The 24,012-nt window shown below is 53.3% G+C and overlaps 1 protein-coding gene across 8 annotated transcripts in view; it reads right to left on the reverse strand.

The window, feature by feature from the left end:
- Positions 1-24,012, reverse strand: part of ZNF536 (zinc finger protein 536) — a 378,875-nt gene that overhangs the window by 129,455 nt on the left and 225,408 nt on the right. For 6 of the 8 annotated variants that reach the window (XR_004425151.1, XM_033128581.1, XM_033128582.1 and 3 more), the window contains 2 exons: positions 8,421-8,573; positions 3,745-3,831 (listed from right to left, as the gene is read on the reverse strand). Coding sequence is in view for 7 of the 8 variants with exons in the window: in XM_033128581.1 (XP_032984472.1) it covers positions 3,745-3,831; positions 8,421-8,573 (240 nt within the window). In the remaining variant the exon portion in view is untranslated. The remainder of the gene's footprint in view (positions 1-3,744; positions 3,832-8,420; positions 8,574-24,012) is intronic. The other 2 variants (XM_033128585.1, XM_033128586.1) reach the window with 2 other exon arrangements.

Here is a 24,012-nt window from a genome sequence, read left to right on the forward strand (position 1 = left end):
CGCCCTTGTGGCTTTCAGAGGAGACATGTCACGTGGTTATTAAAGCAAGTGGCATTCACACACTCACACACACTATACATCATACACACGCACACACACGCACAGACACACATCCATACACACTCACACCATACATCACACCTGCACACGCACACACACGCAGACACACATCCATACACACTCACACCATACATCACACCTGCTCACACACACACACGCAGACACACATCCATACACACTCATACCATACATCACATCTGCTCACACACACACACACGCACAGATCACACATGCACCATGTATTACACATTCACACCCACGCACATGCACATATACTTCATACATCACACATATACCACACATGCATGCACAGGTACACACATTGCACACACACACAGACACACACTCACCACACATCAAACACACCACACGCACACACAGCCATGCACAGATGCACACACTTGCTGTACATCATGCTCACCAGCATACATGCATGCACACATGTACACATGTGCGTGTACACATGCACAGTGCAGGAGAGCACCTCCATTCAGCCCACCGCCCTTGTGAAGGTCAGACAGCCACAGCTTGCAGAGGACAGGCCACAGCTGAGCAATAAGCAGGATACACTCCGTCCTTAGCGTTTGAGTCTCCAAGGGTCCCAGCCCCGAGAAACTAGGGGCTCCTCAGTGAGGTTCCAAGGGCAATGTGACTGCACAGGGTCCACACAGAGGCCAGCAAGCTGTCCCGCCCCCACCTCGGTCCTGCACGCACACCACCAAGGGGCCTCTGCTGTCCACCTCCCCATGTGTGTCCCACAGGCTTTGTTTGGGTTGCTGTTCCCTACCACCCCAGTTCCCCAGGTAAATGCTGCAGAGTGAAGCCCCACAGGATAAACCCACCCGCTTTGGGTTTGTGTTTTAACAAACAAACCCAAACCCTGACATTATTTTCTTTATAATCCCTCGTGATTTCAAGAACCACTCCTGCCCTCTGCCTGGAAGCCTTGCTCACCTCCCCTGGCTTCATCTCTGTGAGGGGTACTGGGCAGTGCCGGGACATGTGGCACGGGCCCCTCCGGGGTGTGTGGCTGGCCGGCAAACTCAGGGATGAACCATCTGGGGTGAGCATGCCCCCTGGAGAATCCCAGGCAGCTCAAGGGCCTCATTTCCACTGGACACATCAACAGTCTTTCCCCCAAGGGCACATGTCAGGTGCTCAGGATGCCACCTTCTCACCACGGGCTGAGACTGGGCGGGGAGAGCCTGTGGGCACAGTTAGCAGCTCTGATGTGCAGTCACGTTCTGCTCTTCAATTTGGCCGACAGACAAATGTGAGTCCACCTGCGCTGAGCACTGCGTCACGGTCAGCGCCCCTCATCTGGACACATGCTGCAAACTGACACTGGGCTGGCTCTAACGAGCCCAGTTTCTGCCCAGGAGTGCGTCCGTGGGTGGCTAGCCCCGTGCCACCCAGTGGCCTCTGCCCAAGACACAGAAAGGCGTTGCCTGTGCAGCCTCGGGGCTGGCAACCCCAGACCCTGCCAGCAGCTCTGTCCAGTTGACGGATTGGCCACTTAGGGCGTAATGAGTCCAAACCTACTGGGTGGTCACTCAGGCTGCCTCACGCTTTCCAAGGGGTCCTGAGCCCTCCGGTCACCTCTGTGATGTTTGGGACTCTCTGTCTTTGTGGCTGCCTGTTGTGGGAGCCACGCACTCGCAGGCCTTCAGAACCAGGCAGTCCACAGGCCCGTGGGCAGCAGCGGGCTGGGGGCCAAACTCCTCTCCCACAGGGCGACCACCACAAAGCCTAACTGGCAGTGGGCACGAAGACCACTGACTCTCCAGGAAAAGCCACACACCCGATTTTTATGTGCAAAGTCTCAGTCTTTAACTATTGGCACCACCCAGACTTTTCAAACACTACGAGGGCCACGAGATGCTATTCTGCAAACTGGTCTGGACCGGCCAATCCCTCTGGACCTTGTGTCTGGGGAGAGGACGGCCAGTATTGAGCCACTCCCCCACCGAAGGGAGCAGTGCAGGATGTGGTGGGCTTCTCTGGGGAAACCTCTCACAACCTTTGGATGGAATAAGATGTGGACCCAAACAATGTTTTTCTAGAAGAGAGAGTTTTACTGGAAAAGGCATCATAAAATAAAAAATCATTGGCTCATCATTGCAATGGACTAATGAAATGACTGAAACTACCTCACCGTGACCAGCTGCCCCTCATGTGGGTATAAGATGTACCTTCAACCTTGGAACAGCATTGGTTAACGTCTCCAAGTAACCACATCAGAAATTTCTAGCAATACCTGACCAAGTGGTTTCATTCGTTCTATACCTATTTTTACACAATCATGGCTTTCATAACTCAGGCCCCACTTTGTACTTGATAAGCCAAGGGAACCCTCTCGTTCTGGGGAGTCATTTTAGGGCTATTCAGGGCAAGTTCCCAGCAGCGCCTCTCCAAAAACAGCAGGTGGGTTCCCACAATCCCTTCGGAAACCCCTTTACGAAGCTTTTAAGAAATGGCTCATGTTTCTAACGTTGTTGTTGTTTCTTTGTTTGTTTTGCTAACTCTCCGAAAGTGTTTCCACTTAAATTGAGTAACCGAACGTTTTCCGTATTTGCCTCCCCTGTTTGGTATTTATTTAGTCTTCCTGCACCTCTTCACTTCGTTAATACCAGGAGAGATAAATATGGCGGTGCCTCTGCAGTGAAGCATCAGTCCATTAATATAAATTGTACAGTAATTCCCCCAAAGCATATATATGTTGTAAACCTGAAGACTTTTCACACAGCTGCTTATTGCTAAACAGTGCCTTGTCCAGAAGGGGACAATCTGTGTCTCTAATTGCTGTCACTGAAGCCAAGATTCATTATGTGACTTTCCCATTAAAATGTGAGCATTAATTTGTATAATGAAATATCACCCACTGCAGTGCTCATCAGCCATGCCCAACTGTAAACCGCACATTGTTAGCTACCTAGAAGCTGTAGTTAATTTCACTAATGGATATTTCCCTACTTAGTGTTTGGTAGGAAATTTATACTGTAACATTACCTGTTAAACTTTGAAGGAAATTTAAACTCAATCAATTATTTCCAACAAAAGTTTGGGATGTCGTTAAGGCAGGATGAGCAAGGAAGGGAGACTTTGGAGGAATAAAGTGGGCTTTTCCTTCATCACAGAAATACGTAAATGATGGAACTTTACCTCAACACAAAAAGAGCAAAAAAAAAAAAAAAAAATCTCCTTTTGGGCCACTGGATCTTTTTGTCCCCTTTTCCATAATTACTCAGGTGGTTTACCCCACTGAGGAGCACACCACACGCTCTCCTTTTGGGAAAGGAGACGGCAGAGCTCCCACTTTAACCAACCCTGTTTGCAGACGTATCCTGTGCTTTTGTGACTGAAGACAACCTGGTCACCTTACCTGGGGAGGAGGCACAGGAGCATCAAAGGTAAGGGGCGTGCACGCCGGCACCTGGGCAAGGGCCTTCCCCTCCCCCACACTTGTTCACCCTGCGGTGCCCAGGCAGCCCTCTGACGAGTCTATTAGGTCACGATGCTGCCCGGCAGGGTGCCACCACATGGCACAGAGGCCATCTCCCTGCCTCGCCAGCTTCCTGACCTCACTGTGCTGGTGGGGAAACTGAGGCCCGCGGGGTCAAGGAGGCCTGGCCGCAGGCCCATGTGAGTTGGAGGGAGAGGAGGAGGCAGGTGCACAGTACTTCCCTTCGAAATCGCTGGGAGGCTGCGTCAACACACCTTGTGGGCACAAGTCACTTCCTTTCCTCCTGCTGGTTACTGTGTGGACACACACTGTCAAAGAAATGCTGCATTAATTCCCTAAAACAAGCCAACAATTCACCCAGAAAAGAAAAAACATCAATACAGCGCCGTGGTTAAAAGAACGGGATTCCGAATGAGGCAGAGATGGAGTAGGACTCATCTCAAGGCCGGGCAGCTTCAGCAGGTGACACCAAGGCTCAGAGCCTCAGGCCCCTCCCCTGCGACCGGGCTGCCTGGCACGTGGTCACTGAGGTGCTGCGGGGACACTGGGCGACTCCCTCCATGCATGGTGCCCACCCACGTCAGCGCACAGCTACCGTCACTGGTGTCACTGCTGTCATGGTACCCCGTGGGCTGGAAGTCGGGAAGCAAGATAGCTCCCAGGAGCCCCTTCTGGCCCCCGCTGTACACAAAGCCCTTGGGGGTACAGGAGAGAAGTCCTCTTGCTTCCACAGTCTCTTTGGTCCTATCAGGACAGAGACCTGGCACCTGGTGACAGGAACGCAGGTGAGAGCCGGGGAGGGCACCCCTTGTGTCCCACTCGGCCAGCACCCAGGGTGCATCGTGCAGGCATGCACCCAGAAGTGGGGCAGTGCTGAGCACGCCCCTCGGACCACCCCGAGACCCCTGGAAAACCACCGTCGGCCGGCGGCTGTGTGCAAAGCCATTCTCATGAAGGGGTCCCCGAGTCAGGGCCGGATCAGCACCCGCAGCACGTCCCGACCCGATCAGTGAGCCCCTGGCACTGTCCAAGAGGAGACCTTCGGAGACCTCCCTTCTGTGAGTCCCTGAGCTCCCGCGTCTCCACGTCTTCACGTGCGAGGCTGCTCTTCCCGTGTCTCCACAACAGCCATTCCCGAGACAACCGCTGCCTCCTGAGAAGCCTAACACACAGGTGGGCAGCTGAAGAAACCCAGCTGGAGTCCCACAGCCAAGGCGCGGCTGCTGCACCCATCTGGGGCTGAGGTGGGAACGCGCACCCCCCTCCTGTCGGCCCCGCCTCCTCCCTGAGGCTGTGGTCTGAGTGGCACACTGAGCAGAACAGATGGCTTCCCATGGTCAGTGGGCTCGTCCAGGGCACTGAAGGCCTGGGTAGGACAGCACGCGGAGTGGGGACCTCTCTCTGCCTGCGTGTGCTGGGGCTGGGACTCAGTCTCAGAGGGGACTTACGCCATCGGCCCTCCTGCTTCTGAGGCCTTTGGCCTCAGGCTGGGACCAGGCGGCCATTGCCGTCCGGGGTCCCCAGCTCGTCGCACAGACTATGGGATCCTCAGCCTCGCACTCACATGAGCCCGTTCCTCATTCTGTTTCTCTCGAGACCCTGGCTGACACAACGCCCTTTCTGAGCGGCACTGACCGAATCCCGGACATTGTGCCCAAAAAGACACACTGCCCATGCCCAGGGGCCGGGTCCCAGTCAGCCCAGGAGAGCGTTTCAGCCTCTCCGGGTGGGCAGCAAGAGCCTGCGTGGGCAGCCTCTGGGATCCAAGGGTTGCTGGGGCCTCCCCTCAGCGCCACATGGAGTTGGCTGGGGTTCAGGGGACACGCCAATGCCCTGGCTCCCCGCAGCCTCCTGCCAGCCGCAGGTGTTCAGGATGACGGGCTGGTGCAGGAACCGCACATCCTGGGACACCTGCTGGGAGGAGGGCAGCGACGGCAGTCACGAGTGCAGGAGAGGACGGTGCTTTCATCGGCCCGTCCATGTTCCCGGGGCCAAGGCGGCTCATACAGACGGACGGGGACGGAAAAGCAAAGGACGTGCCACCAATTAAAATACGCTGGTTACACATGAAGTTTCTACTGCGCTCGTGTGGGTGCATCATAGAAAAGCTTCGAAAGATGGCATTTGGGCAAATACGCGTTCTATTTCATAGACTGCTCTCCTCTGGCCGTTCACTTGGAAACATAGAAAGAAACACGAGGAGGAAGGAAGGGGAAAGGCGGAATGGGACGTCATCACCAGTACCCCGTGTTAGCTCATGTATTACCAACCCACTTGATTTTGATTTTGAATCACTCATGTAACCTCTACACGCTGACATTGTCACGATGGATGTTTATGTTGGTGATTTATAACATGTAACACTTTCTGTCCTATGCAAGTGCTCATGTGTAAGCATTGCCTAACTTCTTTGTCCTTTGATAAAAAGGAAATTGATCGCTATCTGGTTCCATCCTGCCTTTTAAACAGTGGGAAAGCTGCTTCCAAGGGGGGTAATGTTTCCATGGTTTCTTTCCTTTTCCCCTTATTCTGGGAAACTTCCAGAATGTCTCTTGTCTGTGGCCCGGTCTTGCTTCTCTTAGTGTCTCCAAGGACTGTTGGTCACACATTTCAGTTTTGTGAAGTGGAAAAAGCAAAAGGTTGGAAGAAAACTGTCTTTCTCCAGCTTTAAAACCTCAGAAAGCAGAACGCATCTGCTCCCACCCAGGTCCACAGGAAGCCTACCAGCTTCTGTCCTGATTTATCCAGAATGTTCTATGGAGCGTCTTCTCTCACCCATGGGCCAGCTGATGGTGGTCAATGCCCGCAGGTCGGCAGGGCTCCTGATTGGGGAGCACTGCCCCTTTCCTGACCAGGTCCCTGGTAGGCCAAGGCTCCAGGGTGAGCCACCCTGCAGCTGGCAAGCTGGGCCTAGGGGCCTTTGTCTGCATCTGAGGAAAGGACAGTAGCACACACCCCTGTGGACAGCCCAGTGTTGGCTGTCATGGCGACTGCGTCCCACGTCCTGGTGTCTGTGGGTCCCCACAACCACCACCACACCCCTAGGGGACCCAACCTTGGCATGAGCTGCAAAAGCCAGATGTCTCAGCTGCCTCAGCCTGCGCCTAGTCACTGGGAAGACCTCACTGAGAAGGGGACATTGGGGTCACACTCAGATGATGAGAAAGCAGCCAATATACCTGCCTGGCAGAGAACAAAGACCTGGGGACAGAGACTCAGGGACCTTTCACTGAGCTGCCAGGGAGGGGGCTTCCACCTGCACCCGGGAACCTAGCACCTGCGCCTGACAGCCACACTGTGGCGTCTGACAGGTTTGTGAGTTCAGGCTGCCTTTCCAAAATGGTCGCTGGGGAGGCCACCTTCCCCACTGCACTTGTACCCTTAGTGCCACCTGGCACAGTGCCAGGATGATGAGAGGGGTCTCGCTTAGTCTCACATCTGTTCTGTCATTTGACCTTTCAGATAAATGCGTTGTGCCCCTACTATGTGTAAGGTGCTCTTGTCAGGCCAGGGTTCTAGAAACTATAGCCATTAAAACGATGGACAGTACCACCACCCTCACGTTCTACGTGGTGGGAGACAACCCCAAGGAAATGAGCAGAGCACTGAGCAAGGTCGTTTCAGAAAGTGTGCAGTTTGTGACGGAAGAAAAGCAGGGGTGGGAGGGGTAGTCAGCCATAGTCTCTCCGAAGAGACCACATGGGAGCTGAGCCCCAGTGACCACCTGGGAGACGAGAGTCCAGGTGGAGGGAACGAGCCCTTGGCATGGGGTGGGGGTGGGGGGCAGAGGGGGGCAGAGCCGGGGAGGGGGTCAGATGCCACGGGACCTGGCTCCCCATTAGGGAGCGTCTGCCTTGGCTCTGCGAGGACCCAGGAAGGACACGTGCGCCAGGATGGGGCGGGGCCGTGGCCACGCTCAGCTGCACGCAGGCCGTGAATAAAGCCAGCCGGCAGCCGTGGCCCAGTGCCACCTGTCCTGGGCTCCTCTCCAGTCGGGGAGATTTGTGGGCTGCGGGGGAGGCTCCAGGTGAGGGCCCCTGGTCCTTAACCGCAGTCTGCACACAGGCCGTGTGCACTAAATATCCTGCACAACCCTGAGCTTTATTGATTCCGTGGGAAATAGACCACAATTATTTTTGAAAATAGATGGCATATTTGTCTAGCCTCCGAAGCAGCTCATACTCCAGTAGATAAAGTGTCAAGAGAAAAATCAAAGAAAATGGAGGTGTCCATATCTCAGATGGATTTTTCTTTTCTATTGGCAATGTGCAAACAACTAGCAGGAAAGCTACAGAGAACCGTGACGGGGGACAGGCAAGGAAACCAGGAGAGGTGCGCGTTGTGAGGGGCAGGGCGACACAGACACAGAGGCACCCACAGTGGTCCAGCAGCCACTGCCCCCTGTTGCTTCAGAGCACACCGATTTTTGTTTTGAGGAGGCCCACTGGAGGGCCCCCCACCATCCATGCCCTGCATTCCCTCTGTCCAGTCCCCTGGACAGGCCTGGAGCCCTGGCTGGGCAGAAGCCAGCCTGCTGGATGCCAGGGGAGCGGCTACGTCCCTTTTATACACGAGACTTTGCACTGGGCTCCCGTCATTCAGCTCCCGAGAGATTCCTGGTCACTACCGGGTGTGGGAGGTGCCACCTCAGTACTGCAGAAGGAAGCCATTGGCCAAGTGTCCTGGGGTGTCGGGTCACCCCAGGCCTGGCCCACAGGAGGTGTGCATGTCATGTGGCAGGAGCCTGGACGCCAGGGTCAGTTCGGACCCACACAGCAGTGTACAGATGGGCCCAGGGAAACGTGACAGTGTTAGTGACAAACGAGGCATGATCTGGCACAGGAGCAGCGTTCGGGCCCCGCCTCTGAGCCGCGCGGCAGCACGCGCCACGTCTCACCTGTGTGTATCCTCAGGTGGACCTTCAGGTGATGCGACGTCCGGAAGGTCTTCCCGCAGTACGGGCAGTCCTTCAGGGCGGAGCCCAGGCTCCTGTCACGCAGCAGTGCGGGTGGCTGGACGCCGACGGACCGCCCTGCCTCCTCGCCGACGTCTGCAGGAGAAGACACGTTCACACATCACTTCAGCACATGTCACAAGTTGTTCACACCAAAACTGCTAACACCACACAAAGTTAAACATGTCAATACTACACCTGTCTATTTCATTCTCTAAATCTGACAGAATGCTGACAATTCATGTATTTTCTTGTTATTCTCTTAAATTATTTCATCTTTCCTATCATCATTTTAAGCAGCATATGGTACCTTTATATTGAACTGAATTAAACAAGAAAAGAAACAGCTGTGTCAGCAGCTGGTTTGATTTCTTCTTTTGCTTAGCTCCTATTAAATATTTTTTTTCCAAAAGTTTAAAAATGTTGGTGTTTGTTGAATCTGATTAATTTATAATACGGACTAGCTGGAGAGTTTTCCATACGATCGAAATCACGTTTGCATTGAATCAAGCAACCAATGGAGGGAAAATGTCTCTGCTGAGTCCCGAAGACACGCAGACATACAGCTATTTTGGGACAGGAAAGAAAATTATCCAGAACTGATCACTTCTTCCTTGTAGAGTCTCGTATCCATCGCTGGCTGGTGTGATCTCATGAAAGAGAGGAGGAAAGTATGGAAATGTGGTTCCACAATTAGCCTGTGATAAACACGTAGTGACATCTTCAAAGTCATGTGCAGAAACTCAGCTGCAAACGCCCATAAACTTGGAGCACGGCAGTTAAATCTGTGCGGTGACTTGAGAACTCTGTCTTAAAGTATCGATACAAATTTGCTTCCTGCTGTTATTGGTTGGGTAACCCAAAGCATTAGAAAATGGAGTAAAATTTACATGCTGCTGCCTTCTGCAGAGAAATGGTGGGACGTAACAGTAAATAAAACTGTGAAAACATCTAGTATCTGGAAGATACGTTATTGCAACACCCGAGGCCTGACAGGCACTGCCAGCCAGGCGGCGTCGGGGTGCAGGGCGGGAGCTGGAGGCTCCGTCTCGGAGGAGGCGACACACAAAGCTGCAGGCTGGCCGCCTGGCACAGACCCCAAGCCCCCGAGGCTGGTGGGGCCCTCGCCCGCCCACCATGGCTTCCAGCCCCTCTCTGGGCCTCACGGTAGGTCCACAGTGAGAACAGTGAGCCCTGAGGGACAATGTGCAGAGATCTGTACCTGCCAAGCAACAGAAAATGCGAAGTGCTTTTATTCTGCCACCTCTGTTCTGGTGTTCTCTGCTGACAGCCAAAGGGACAGGCTCCCGGCCACGAGCAGGACGAAAGCAGACATACTCTCTTCCCATCTGGAGGTTTGCTCCCGCATCCCAGGAGACAGTGTGGCCTAGAGCGTCCTCTCTGTGTCTGCACTGACGATTCGCCACGGCATCATCAACCTGGGCAAGTTCTGGGCGCTCACCTGAATCCCATCGTCCGCTCTTCTGGCCGTCCTTGGAAAAGCTGTTCAAGGGCATTCTTCCCCTGGTGATTGTGCCCAGATAGGAGGGCACAGTTCACCCACATTTTGAACTGTCCCTGCCGGGCACTGGGTTTGTGGTCGTGCACATGGAGGTGCAAAGGGCACCAGCGATGGCCACTGATGAGGGCAAAGAGGCCCAGGAGGGTACGCAATGTCCCAGCAGACGTGTGCCCCAGGTGCGGTCACAGCAGGGCACTCCAGGCCCACAGGCTGAGGCCACCAGGGGCTGCCCTGAAGAGCCAGTGCGCCAAGCACCCAGAAGAACGATGGCCAGATGACAATCCCCACATCACCTGCACGCTGGGTGCCCTCCCCCACCCACCCCATCTCCTACCTGTTGTACTTCAGCTTCCCTTGGTTGGGGTCATGAGGTCAAACAACAGTGGGCCCAAGAGCCCCTGCAGCAGAGCTAGGACCCTGCTTCAGGAGGGGGCACGACAGCTGCCAGTTGGAACTGGCAGCAGAACCAGTTGCCCGGATGCTGGCTTCAGGTAGGGGCAGATGTGGGCTCGTGACACTCTGTTCCTGCAGGGCTTCGGGCCTCCGTGGTCAGCCCACAGGCACCTTCGGCCAGACCTTCGTCCAAGGGGGCCCACCTGTGACAGCGGCAGATGGGCTGTCGGACGGCACGGAACAGTGTGTGTGGAGGACGTATTCCTGCAGCAGCTTTCGGTGGCCCAGGACACGCTGCGATCAACACAGATGGCCGAAGCCCCTTTGGAAGCTCCCACAGGGGCTGAGCGTGAGCTGCGCCTCACTGTATGTCACTAAGTGATGGCACATATCTGTTTCCCTTTGATCTTTCCATCTTGGGTATGTGTGGCCCAATAAAAAGAATACATTTATAAGATAAACAGCTTTCTTTGCAGATTTAAGAGTCTAATTTTCACTTCACATAGAAATGTTTTTTCTGTGTGTGTGTGTGTTTTTTTTCTTTTTTTCTGTTTTTTCTTTTGGAGGGTCAGAAGGCCTATGGCGTTTACTCGTAGACTAAATCCAACTAGAAAAACAAACTGAGCGACGATGAACGGGAAGTGTGGGTGGTCCCAGGGAGTGTCCGGAGAGGCTGCAAGCCAAGTGCAGTGACGGCTGAGGACGCCGAGGCTGAGCCCACGCCTGCGCCTGAGTGGATCCCACCCCGGAACGCAGGAGGCTCGCTCAGACGGAAAGATGCCGCTGCCCAATCCCTCGTCCAGCCCGGGCAAAAGCGCTGACAGCTGTCCTTATGCAAGACACCCCCGGATGGAGGCCCGAGGAATGGCCGCCCGGCCAGTGGTCCAGTCGCTGCCCCTGGTCACAGATAGACCAGCCCTTCCCTGGCCCCTCCAGGAAGCCAGCAGTGGAAAGGAAACAGCATTTTAAAAATTACGTCTGTGATGCTTTGTCAGGCCGTCTATGGGCTGGTTTGAGCTTCTTAAAAAACTTCTTTTCCTACCACCTGCCATCTCCCATCTCTCTCTAAGTGTGTTGGGTAGACTGAAGATGGACATGGGGACACAGGTCAGCCTCAGACCTGGCATCCGTTGCTCTTGCTCATCTGAGATAGAAGGAATGGTCCTGTCGGCTCCTGGAGACGGGAGCGTCCCTGGGACACCTGGCTGCAGGCTGGCAGGCCACGTCCTTAGCTACCAGCCTCAGCCACATGCTCAGGGCCTCCCGATAGGGCCGTGGCGGGCAACACTCCGGGGACGTGTTTCTTTCCTTGAGCCCACTACACAACATGGGACCTGTTCTTCAGAAATGGATGGCCTGGATGGGGACAGTGATGAACATTCCACAGGGACACAGGCCATTTGGGCCACCCTTCCAGAGTTCCAGCTTAGAACGACTGAACTGAAATAGGTTCCAAAAACCCTGCCAGCTCTCTCCAGTTCGTATAAGCTGGGAGTGGCTTGCTGAAAAAAGGATGATGGACCCAGCCATTCCAAGTTGTGTATCAAGAATATGTTATATGGGGGTGACAGAACACCAGACAACTGGGCTTCCTAATGTTGTCACCTCAGGGTCAGAAAGCCACCTCCTACATTTCCATCTGCTTGTTAGAATCCCCTGCATATATAGCAAGGTAACAGTGAGGTGCGTCACCTCCCCCAGCGCTCAGAGGGAGGGCGGGTGGAGGGAGGGCTCACTGCCGTGGGTGGGGGGAGGGGCCAGGAGATGAAAGTTGCCACGGGCCATGTGAACCCCCTTATGACACACTGGCCGTGCTGGGCAGACAAAGAAGCCCACGCTTAGAAAGACAAACGACTTGAAAAGTCAAAGCCCAGACACTTATTCGACACTATTAGCCACTGTCTGAAGCACCCCAAGGCTGGCTCCTTGCTGTACACAAACACGGAGTGTGTAAGTCATTACACACTTAACTGTACTCGGACCATGTTTCCCCGAAAATAAGACCTACCCAGAAAATAAGCCCCCATTAAGATCTCAGCCAGACAGACGCATTTAATACGTTTGTTGTACATGAAAAAATAAGACATCCCCTAAACATAAGCCCTAATGCATCTTTTGGAGCAAAAATTAATATAAGACTCCGTCTTATTTTCGGGGAGACACGGTACATATGCTTGAAACTTAAAAACACAGTTTATGAAATAATTCTGTATTTTAAGGATAGATTCCCCCCAAGTTATCTCTAAACACTGAGCTTCCTTGGTACGTATTTAAAATAGGCCTGTTTGCCAAGAGGCAGTGCAGTCTTTTCCTGCTGGGTCCCTAATGCCAGTCTGTCCTTAGGCAAATCCCTTCACCCCACCGCGGGCCCAGGTTCCATCTGACCCAGAGGACTGGCCCTCCTGGGCCCTCCGCTCCGACTGCTTGGAAGCCTCTGGTGCTAGACGTGCTGCATGCCCACCACAGGCTGTCCTCACCCACTGCTTCTTGCCTGTCTTGCATTCACCCACCTAACCTCATCCGAAGCCAAATAAGAAAGTGGGATGGGTCTTAGAGGGCGGGATGAAACGACTATGAAAGGGAAGCCCCTACGTTTGCCAACTTCCTTTGCACTAAGTTGAGACCGAGTGACTAGCCGATGGCTGGAGGAGACCGTGAAGAAAGGCTGTGCACCGCTGCCTCCCGCTCTTCTGCGGCCCTGGCAACCTTCCAACACAAGGGTTGAGTGGCAGAGTCACAAACTGCAGGTTGCCTGGGTCAGTCACTCACCAGATGGACAGCAGCTGACCCACACCAGGCTTGGTATGAATGAGAAAAAAATCTTGGTGAAACTATGGAAATTTGGAGAGTTATCATTGTGGGAGGGGCTCAGGAACTGACACGGAAGAACAAACCTCCTGGTGGGGTCTTCTGCTGTGGTGATACCCAAATGCCCAGGTCTTCCTACTAATTCACAGATTGAGACGGAGTACAAGAGCCAGAGAGAGAGGCCAAAAAGGGAAAGCAAAAGAGCGATTTCTTTTTAAATCGTGCATGTATTCTCAGTTCTGACTTCATCCTGTCAGACAGCCTTACTTTTCACATGTCCAAAAGTACAGTTTGAAAAGATTTCCATTTAAAAAATTATAATGATGATGTTAATGATGACGGTGATGATGGTGATGGTGATGGTGAAGATGGTGATGATGGTGGTGATGGTGGTGATGGCGGTGATGATGGTGGTGATGGTGATGGTGATGATGGTGTTGGTGGTGATGGTGGTGACGATGGTGATGGTGATGGTGATGGTGGTGGTGACGATGGTGATGGTGATGATGGTGTGATGGTGATGATGGTGGTGATGGTAGTGATCGTGGTGATGATGGTGATGATGGTGGTGGTGATGATGGTGGTGATGGTGACAGTGATGATGGTGATGGTGATGAAGGTGATGGCGGTGATGGTGATGATTATGGTTATGATGATTATGGTGATGGTGGTGCTGGTGGTGATGATGGTGATGATGGTGGTGGTGATGATGATGGTGGTGGTGATGATGATGGTGGTGATGGTGATAGTGGTGATGATTATGGTGATGATGGTGGTGATCATGGGAATGAAGGTGATGATGGTGATGGTGGTGATGGTGGTGATGGTGATGGTGATGATGGTGGTGATAATGGTGGTGATGATGATGATGAGTCCACGCAGTGAATGGAGAGTTCTCCCAACAGCCTCTCCTGGGTAAGGTAGCTGTCTGTATACCTGAGTATTTACTACATTATGACATAAAATGCCATGGTATTTTAATTTCTATGGAACTTCTAGGATAACAGAAAATACATTTTCCCAGATGAGTTATGTAGTTAATTCTGAAAGTCTGCCTTGTGCAAAGAAAACCTCAAAAGCACAGCTCTCAATTCCTGAAAAAAAAAAATGTTTGTGGAGCCTAATGGGTGAACAGAACACCGAAAAAATCACATATTTTCCTATTTCTCTGCCTGTATATACTAGCGCTTTAAGATCTTTTCAGAGGAGGGAACATAACTAACACTTTGGAGAACGTCCAAAAAAATGTATAGTTCCTCTTAAAAGCTTAACATTTTCCCTAATTTTGAAAACTTTAAAATTAACAGACTTGAATAAAACAATGATTACTGTAGTAGAGAGTCCTGGTTAAGAATTCCTTTTATTTTTTAAAATGATCTTAAATTAATGGTACGCATAAAAATTATAACATTACTATAAACAATTCTAGTTAACTCTTGGAAGACCCATGCCTTGGTCAGTATTAATTTGAAGTTTCTGTTGTTTATCAAAGTTCTCTGCTTTATGATGTCCATATATAGTCATGTTAAACAGTTAAGCATTAATATGGATTGGCAAAAGCATTTGTTTAAATAGAGAGCTATTCTGGAAAACGATGTCCACTTAGGACAAGGCAACAGCCAGCTTCCCTTTGGGTCTCAGGCCTGGGGACTGAGCTGGGCTCACAGGACAGCCCCGAGCTTATGAGCAGGTCTCTGTGCGTCCAGGTGAAGAGGTGGAGAGCTGGGGAGCTCTGCTCGCTCTTGTTGCCTTTTTCACTTTCAACCCAAACTCAAAACTGTGCATTTTTGCTTTTAGCAAGATAGGATTTCTGGAATTGGGGAAATAGGTCATAAAAAGGCTAAAATTTGGGGGGAAAAATAAGATACTAGGATCTCAAATAGCTTCTCTAAAGCAACGTTTTGATGAGTTAAGTGAAAATGAATCAGAAACACATGGATTAAATTTCCCTTAAAATACACAAGGGCTTCAAAATCAAGCGCTGAGGGCCAAATGTGTTTCTGGTTTGACCAGGCCCAGAGCCCTTCTTAATTGTCAGGGGAGCGTGTGGAACCCCCTGCTGCTGACGGGGCCACCCATGGGGACTCTGTTCTCTGGCATTCTGTGAAGCTCTGTTGACAGCATCTTCTGTAATCCCTGATTTGCCAGCTTTCCCAAGGCCCTCAGGGTCGGCTGTGGGCAGGCGCTTCTAGTCCCCAGCTTGGGGACTGTGACCCTGGATGCAGAAGGCAGGATTGGGGACTCACAGATGGACCGGCGACAATACATGTGGTGTGATAGGTCTCCTTGGGCTCGACACACCTGTCTGTCTTCTGGCCTGGTCGGGGGTGGTGGGCTGGAATCCATCCCAGAGACTGTTAGGGTAACCAGTGCAGGAGAGGACAGCCCATGAACCAGGCTGGACAAGGAGAAGCAGGCAGGAAAATGAGTCTGGAGAGGGCTGGCCCAGGGAGCTGCCGTCTCCTGGGAAAAGCCTGGTTACGTGCAGGGGAAGGCTCTGCCATTCTTAAGAATAACCCCCTGCTCTTTCTCAGGGCCTTCAAACCCCTAAGTGCTGCCACTCCTGCTCAGACCTCATCCAGTGTCCTCAGCGCCCTCCTCTTTCAGTTCTCCTCAAGCCTTTCTAGCTGGTCCTCTGCACATGCGGATTCTCAAAAGGCACGTGCACAGACGGAGAGGTATCTCTGACCACCCTTTCAGAAGGCGGCCCCTCGCCTCCCAGGCCCTTTCTCTGCTGTGTTCCTGTAGCACCTATTATCCTCTGCGGACTCTCACTGACCCATGTGCTTATCTGCTCCCCACGTGTCCCCCCCAGAACACGAGCTCCACGCAAACAGGAATCACTTACTGCTGTTTGGAGTTTAATCTCCTGCACGTGGCAGACACTCAGCTCAGAGTAGTGCTCGATACATACTTTAAAAACCAATGTACGCACTTTTTCAATAAATAAAAGAATCGGAGGAGGTAAGCAAACTGGAACTCAGAGGCTGAGATCAGCTCCCGACTGCGAGAGGAAAGCTGCTTGAGTGGCCTGGGAGGCACTGGCCCCAGGCACCAGCAAAACACCAGAAATGCCCCAAAGAGCTCAGCACCTTCAGGGGTTCAGGGAGGTGCCAGCAAGGTGGGCAAGCAGTCAGGGGGGGCTTCCTAGAGAAGGCGGCCTCGCGGTGTCTCCAGTGTTCTCTCCTCCAAGGTGGAAGAACCACAAACACACAAGCATGACCAGCAAGGCCCCAGGTGAGCTTTGTAGAAGATGGGGCGTGTTGTCGACACATCTTCCCCTATTTCATGTACCCACTTCCTGGCCAGAAGGGACAATGTCACAGTCCTGAGCCGCAGCCCCACACACACGGAGACATAGATCAGCCCTCAAGCACAGTAACCCACACCCCAATCACTGCTGTAATTATTGCAAAACATTTCTTATGCTTTCCTTTTTTCATAATTTAAGTAAAGAACTCCTTTCTTTAAAAGAAAAAAGAAAACTATAGAAGCCTCTACTTTTCAGTACAGCATAAATTCCCAAAAGATTTCTACATAATTTACTTTCTTAAAAAACAAACAAACAAACAAACTATAGCTTTTAAGATCCTTTAAAATAATTTATAGCCCCCTCACTTACAGGTGGGGTGGGGTGGGGTGGGGGTGGGGAGGAGATCTCTGACTGCCGGTAAGTTTCACAGAATTCTTCCGTCTTGACACTGAGACAAACTGGACCAAGCTTTTCTAAAATTCGCTTGGTGAGTCGCCATAACCTGTGGGGCTGGGTTTCCGCCCAGGAACTCGTACATTGAAAGGAGGGGGGTGGTTTGGAGATGACGCCTCCCCAGGAGAGATGTTTTGCCATATTCTTTTGTAAACAAAGAAGACGTCTTAAGCACCTTGCAGTATCTTTCATTTAATGGTTGGCAGAAGGCAAGGCCCTGAACAATGCTGGCCTGTGTCTTTCCCTTTAACCAGCTGAGTGATCCAAGCTTTTAATATAGCCGTTCCAATTATTGTAAAAGTCATCTAGTACCTTATAACCACAAATATTGACAGTTTATTGCACAACACATCCCTGACATTTGAAGGTCATACCATACATAATACATACTCTTTTATAAAAGTGTCTGGAACAAAGAGATACATGATAAGCAATTACCTCTCAGGCTGTGTGTATGTACAGTGCGGGCTGACTCGGGGTTACATGGGAGGCGTACACACTGGTTTAAATAATCTATCCCGGCAGCATGCGGCCTTTCATGATGGATAATTATGAAATGGCTCATGGACACGCTGCAGGCAAACTGGCTGCCCGGGTGTGGGGTCTAGGCAACTGTCCTCCTCAGACGTCGGGTCACAACGCCACTTCGCCAAGGAGAGCCCTTCCCCACTTCAGTCAGATTTCCCCCATAACAGAGTCACACTGCTCTTGTTTTTCAGATTGGTCTGAAGGGCATGTCGAAAATCCACCAGGCCCCAGCCTGCTAAGGCTGCTGCCCATCGCTCTGGCCACACAGCCACACTGCCCGTCCCCAGGGCTGCCCGTCCACAGCAACCTGCAGCACAGGGGGACGTGGCTGCCAGGCACAGGGAAGATGCTGCTAACAGCTCTCCTGACACCAAGACCGCGCCGAAACTCTAAAGGCTGCCCTGTCTCGTCCTGCTTCTACTTCCAGGCCCACGTCGGACAGAAAGGTTTAAGGCACAGATTATGTGGACACAGCCCAAAGGCTCAGGTCCACACTCAGCTCCTCCAGCCTGGGGGGTGCAACCCTGGGCAAACGGCATGACCTCTCTGAAGTCCGGTTTCCTTATCTGCAAAGCGGGTTCATTTAGCATGGAGCCTGGTGTGGAAGATGCTCCAATTAAAAGCAGCTTTTACCAGGGCCATTGCCAAAGGGATGCGTTCTGTGCAAGGACGGCATGGCAGGGACAGAGACCTGTGGCGTTAATACCCGCCCACCCCCCAGCTCCAGCTGTGGAACGAGACACACGGATGAGGCTGGAACGAGGGCCATTCCTTTCCTGAAACGCCCGGCTTGGAGCCGTCTCTCCAAAGCTCTGACGACCAGGCAGTTCTCCCAAGTTAACAGTGAAAGACAATTTCAGACTGCAATTGGGCTCTGCACAGATGACAATGTTTAATCACAGACGAAGCTGCAGGTCGTTAGAATCTACACCAAACTCCCTTCCAAACAATACGAACGGCTGCTGTTTAAAAAAAAATATGGACATATATGCATGTATAAACGCAAAAATATATACATATACAGAACAGTATTAATATAAACAATCGGCAAACCCTCAAGATAAACAAAAGCCCTCCAAGACTGATTTTATTTCCAGAATGAACGTCTAAAATTTAAGACATGGGACCAAAATGATTTCTATAAAGATGACGTGTTTATTACCATTAAATCCCAGGAATGAGGGCTTCCTTACACAGAACGCATTTTTGCATCTGAAAGGCATGCATATGAGAATGTGTGTGTTTCTTTAAGAAGCTATTCTGTTTTAGAGGGGAGCGGGTAAGATAGGGCACCACGTGATCGGGAGGTTGCTATGGTAAATATGCATTTTTTATTGAAGAGTAAACAGTGGCAGAAAACAAGTGTCAATTGCCAGCTCCCAAGTTACTGCCATTTTTGAGCTGCACTGACTTATCTGGCCTTTTAATTTGAGAACCTTTATCGGATGAACACTATCATTGGCTCAAGATTTGAATTGTTTTTAGTAAATGCTGACCCCTTCCATACCTTGTATGTAATAAATACTTTAGTTGACATACATTAGCCAAAAAAATTACATCTGTATCTCCAGCTCTGCCCGTCACAGCACATACATAGATCTTTGGGAGACTTGTTGCATGGCAGGTGGACCTCCAAAGGACAGAACCTTTGGCCATGGTGCTCAGGACACAGAGCGGAGGAGCCAAGGGGACAGCCCAGGTGACGCCACTGTCCATTGTCTTGGTACCTGCAGGAAAAACAAACCCAGAGCTGAGGCCCTGGGGAATGGCCCTGCCCTGCGGCCCAGTGTGTGCGTCCAGGCAAGGCAGCTGCCCGAGGCCGCTGGCGGGAGGGGGGGGGACTTTAGCCAATAGGACTGCACTGGTCTGCACTGTCCAGATTGGCACCAGCCAGAGTTTGTTCCTGAGAGTCTGTAACAGGCAACTTTGGTTTCCTCTGACATCCACCCGAGTGACCCCCGTCTGCCACAAATCAGGCTCCCATTCACATCCTGAGTGGACCCCAACGAGCTTCTCCGAGCAGGTGAAGAGGCTGCAGCCTTTCCTTCTGGCCTATAACTGGCAGAGCACAAGGCTGTGACTCGGAGCCCCCACCCCCACATCTGGCACAGAGGGGGTGTCCCCCCGCCACTCACCCATCGTGTGCACGAAGGAATGATGTGTGAATACATGTGCGGGCCCTAGCTCTGGCAGGACTGGCTTCCTGGGTAGCAGCTTCGAGCAGGAAGGTCAAGTCTGCTCAAGCTTCCTTTGATCACAGATAAAAGTATCAAGTGTTGGCAAATTTCGCAAAGGCAACTTTCCAGGCTCTGGGAATCCCACAGCCTCGTCCGCAAGAATGTGGGGCAGAGACAGGTTAGGAGCCAGCCAGCAGAGCATGTGCTCCCAGTGGCCCCCACACCCCCAAGGGCAGCCCTACTGGTGGGGGAGGGGCAGAGGATGGGGCCAAAGTGTCCGCAAGGCCCCCCCACCCCTCCCCGCGCATGGAGCCTGCCTGGCTTGAAGGGACGGGCTCAGGCAGTAGAACACCTCAAAACACGAGATTTGTTTGACACCAAGATCTGCGTTTGAGCCCAAACTGTGTTCCTGAGCAAACCACTAAAACTCCATGACCTTTAGTGTCCTTGTTTATAAAACTGGGTAATAATTGCGTAATACTATTTGTCACAAAGGAGTGTGAGTATGTCACGAGACAGTGAGTGTGCAAGGTCTTAACACAACCTTACCCTGCAGAGGTACCACGGCCCTCAGGGGAAGTCCCTGGCTTTGAGGCAACCAGCTCTGGGTCCCCCCCGACCCCGCCATGTCAGAGCTCTGTGTTTGTGAACAGTGGCCCTGAGGCACTCCCTTGTAAAACCCCAATTGTCATCCCCCTCACCCGGCTGGGTGGGTCCACAATACTCACAACACAGATGAGCAGAAAAACCCTCGGAATAAACCCCCATAGGACCCCTTCAAAGGGGCACATCCCAGTGCAGCTCACACGGCCGCCCTGGGAAGGTGGCTTCCAACGTGCAAAGCGACAGCAGCCTCCTGTGCTGCGAGGTCCGTCTCACCCCCCCACCCCCACGAGAATCTCTAAGTTATAGCTTCTTGGGCACCTGTCCTCAAGGCACTCCCTGGACGTGTTGGACTTACTGCGAACGTCCCTTTGAGGTAAGAAGGTGGGGGGCGGGGAGGAGGATGGGGGCACGTGGACAACCGAGGTCACAGGGAGGGGGCCACACACAAGCTCTGGGCAACTCAGGCCTCACCAGTCGGGGCTCCGCCACCCTCGAGATGGCCAGTGTGGAAGCGTAGTGGACAGGCTGCCTCTACATACGTCTACAGAGCACCCACCTCCCAGACATACAGGGCACCAGGCTCCTCAGCCCTGCACCCGGGAGACCCTCTGAGCAGCCCATGCCCTGTCCCGGGAAAGCATCCACTGTGGGCACGGCGCAGTCATGGGGGGCTGTGTTGTGATGTGACCGGAACTTTCCTCGACAATGCTTACGGGGTCATGGAGGCACTGCCCCCACCTGGCCAGCTCGGGGCCTGTCCAGGGCGTTCCCAGGACATCCCGAGGGCCCCCGGTGAGAACTCTAAACCCCAAACCCAGACCGGGGACCCACTGCCTCCCTCCTGACTGGTTAATCCCACTCATTCTTGAGGTTTCAGCCACGATGCCGCTTCCTTGGGAGACATTCTTTGACTCCCAGACTAAGGTCCCCTTGGTCACCCCAGAAAGCCCCCCGTACCTATCAGTGTGTGTGACTCCTGCCGATCCTCTGTCTCTCCTACCAGTGTGTTTGAAGGCTGGGGTGGGGTCTGTTGTCTCACTCTTGTGTCCCTAAAACCTCCTGGCACAGAGCAGGTGCTCAGTAAGTCTTGGGGACCAACCAACTCAATGCACGAATGAATGAATGAATGGCGGCCGGGAGGCTGAACAGCCATTCCATGACACTGTGATCAACGGAGGCCGCCTTTTCCTTTTAGTCCCTCACTGGCCTCCACTGACCTGCCCCCGCGACACTGAGTGCAGGTGACCTCTCACCCAGGGGAAGGAGGGGCACAAGGAGTCTGGTCTGTGTGGCCTCAGGCTCTGCTCCCTGGCCCGAAACTGCCCCTGCCCCAGGGCCCTTCCCTGTCTGCACCCTCCAGGGCCCCACACCCCACAGAGCCCCAGCTCTGTGGTTCTCAGGAACCCGCCCCAGAGGCGGGGCTAGGGGCAGGTGGGCGTGGCCTGGGCAGACTGCCCCTGGGTGCATGGGGGCTGGGCAGTGCGGGGCCATCTGTGTGTGCCATTGGATGCCACTTTCCCCCACCCGGAGCCCTGCCTTTCACCTCTGTCCCCGCCAGCTCAGCGCTGGAGGGGGCACCACTGCTTGGGCTCGCGTCCCCAGCAACCTTTGGTCTGTCTCGTTCACTGCGGCATCCCCAGCCTCCAGCAAGGAGCCGGCACATAGTAGGCACTTGATATTTTTTTGAATACGTAACAACGATATGACAAGATGACCCCACTTCGCTCAGTTGGACACTGGTGACTTTTTCTTCACCTCCTCCGTCCCTGTGGGAGCCGTCCACACGGACGTGCATGGCACTGCAGTCCCCACAGCACGCACAGTCCTGCAGTGCTCATGTCCACCCATAACTGAGAGGGACAGCTGGATGTCCGACCCCGTATCCTATGAGTCTCCTAAGAGGGAATGACACAGGAACACGCTTCCTCATCTGGGTGTTAAAGCACGGTTATAATCCACCCATTTCTGGGGTTTGGGCCATGAAAATGGAGATCCACCCGGTGGTGTGATCATGAACTAAACCAGAGACAGGGTGTGCGCTGGTTCGTGCTCTACTCCCCAAACACCTACAAGGACGCCACCCCGTAAGCGCTCCGGCCCTCCCCTCTGGTCCCACTGCCTGCAAAGGCAGGTGACAGAGCCAGCTGCTACCCTGTGCTTCGCACCACGGGTCCAAAGCCACAGAGAGGCTGCCAGCCATCCCTGGCCAAGAGCCCACAGAAGCCTCTGGAAAAAAGGAGGTAGAGTGGGCGTCATGCTGGTGGAAGGGTCCTAGTCTGGTATTTGTGGACACCACACCTCAAGGCACATGAACCGGTGAGGCGGACGGGACACACGTGCTCACTCCTTAGGTCCTGGCCCAAGTCCTGCAGGCCTGAGCCTGTTTCTGCTGTAACATGGGGAGGCACTCTAATAGATGCCCCTCACGTTCGTCACACAGGGTTTGCAGTTGCTACGTTTGTTTTAACATTTACAAACTTGGGGCCTTGCGGGTACTATTTCCAGAGCTTCTCCTAAGAAGTGAGCTCACAGCACGGGCAGGGGCCTGGGTCCCAGAGCAGCGGCTGATGGGCCGGGCAGTGGGTGCTTCGGTCCCTGGCCGTCCCTCGTCCTCGTCACCTGGCCACCCCCAGCCTGCAGGCAGGGCTGTACTCCGACCAGCTCCGCTGAGATGATCCCGGACACACTTCCCACCTCCAAGACGGCCCCAGTCACCTCAGTTGAGCAGACGAGGCAGAAGTCCCCAGACTCCTTCTCACAGTTATGACGGGTCTGCTATGTCAAAGCCAGCGATGACTGGCGTCCGGTGCTCCAGGGAACGGGGAGACCAACATCAAACTACATCCAGAAAAACTGGGACACGTGATCACAACCCCAGTAAAATCTCAGAGGCCTGAGCAGGACGGGCAGTGATCAGAGACGCAGACAGCAAGTGGGAGCCACGCCATGCAGGGCCCTGTCCCAGGACCGGGCGGCTGGGCCAAGCAAAGGGCCAGTGGCATGTTCTCTGCTGCCGTGCGGGCCTCTCACCCAGCACACCTGACCCTCACGCGTCTCCTCGAGCGTGGGGGGCCCCACCGTCTCCTTGCTGCCTCTTCCAGTGTCCTGTCCAGCACATCCCGTCCCCTGAACCTTTTCTGGAAATTTCTGCACAATGGCATGCTGCTCTGGGCTGCTCACGAATTCTTCTCGTGTGTTTTGCTTCCAGCCTGTTTGCCAAGACTGCCCATGGGTTTGCCTGTCTCGCGATCACCCGCAGAGCTGAGGAAGGGCTGGCCCACCGAGTCACTCAGTAAACACACGACGGTTGGCCTTTCCACTGGGAAAGACACTTGTTATCTCCCCAGGGCCTCCTTCAAGGAGAAAAGCAGACCTGAGCAAGTGACTGGAAGCACCGCACACTTTCTGGCCTCATTTCCGGCTCGGCTCGTGTCCCTGGATTTGCTTGGATGTGACTTCAGTCACCCAGCCAACCAATTTGAGCAGAGAGCTGCTCTGTACCGGGCAGTGTTATGGAAACAGGTGTCGGGGACACAGAGCGGCCGGCTGGCCCACGGGTGGCTGAGGTCGGAGGACTCGGGGACTTCCCGGCTGACGTCTGCAGCGCACGGCGAGATGTCCAGCTCTCCCCTAGTCCTTCTTCGTCTACGGGAAGTTAGATCGCAGCGGGCGGGGGAGCTGCTTTTCCCCTCTGCCCTTGCCCCTGGACCCTCTGGGGACAAATCTCTGGCCTGTGCAGCTTTCTCACCTGGATCCCTTTCTGAAGGTTCTTCCTTGCCTTCTGGGGCTTCGTTC

Source organism: Rhinolophus ferrumequinum, chromosome 15 (assembly GCF_004115265.2).
Source record: "Rhinolophus ferrumequinum isolate MPI-CBG mRhiFer1 chromosome 15, mRhiFer1_v1.p, whole genome shotgun sequence".
NCBI lineage: Eukaryota > Metazoa > Chordata > Mammalia > Chiroptera > Rhinolophidae > Rhinolophus > Rhinolophus ferrumequinum.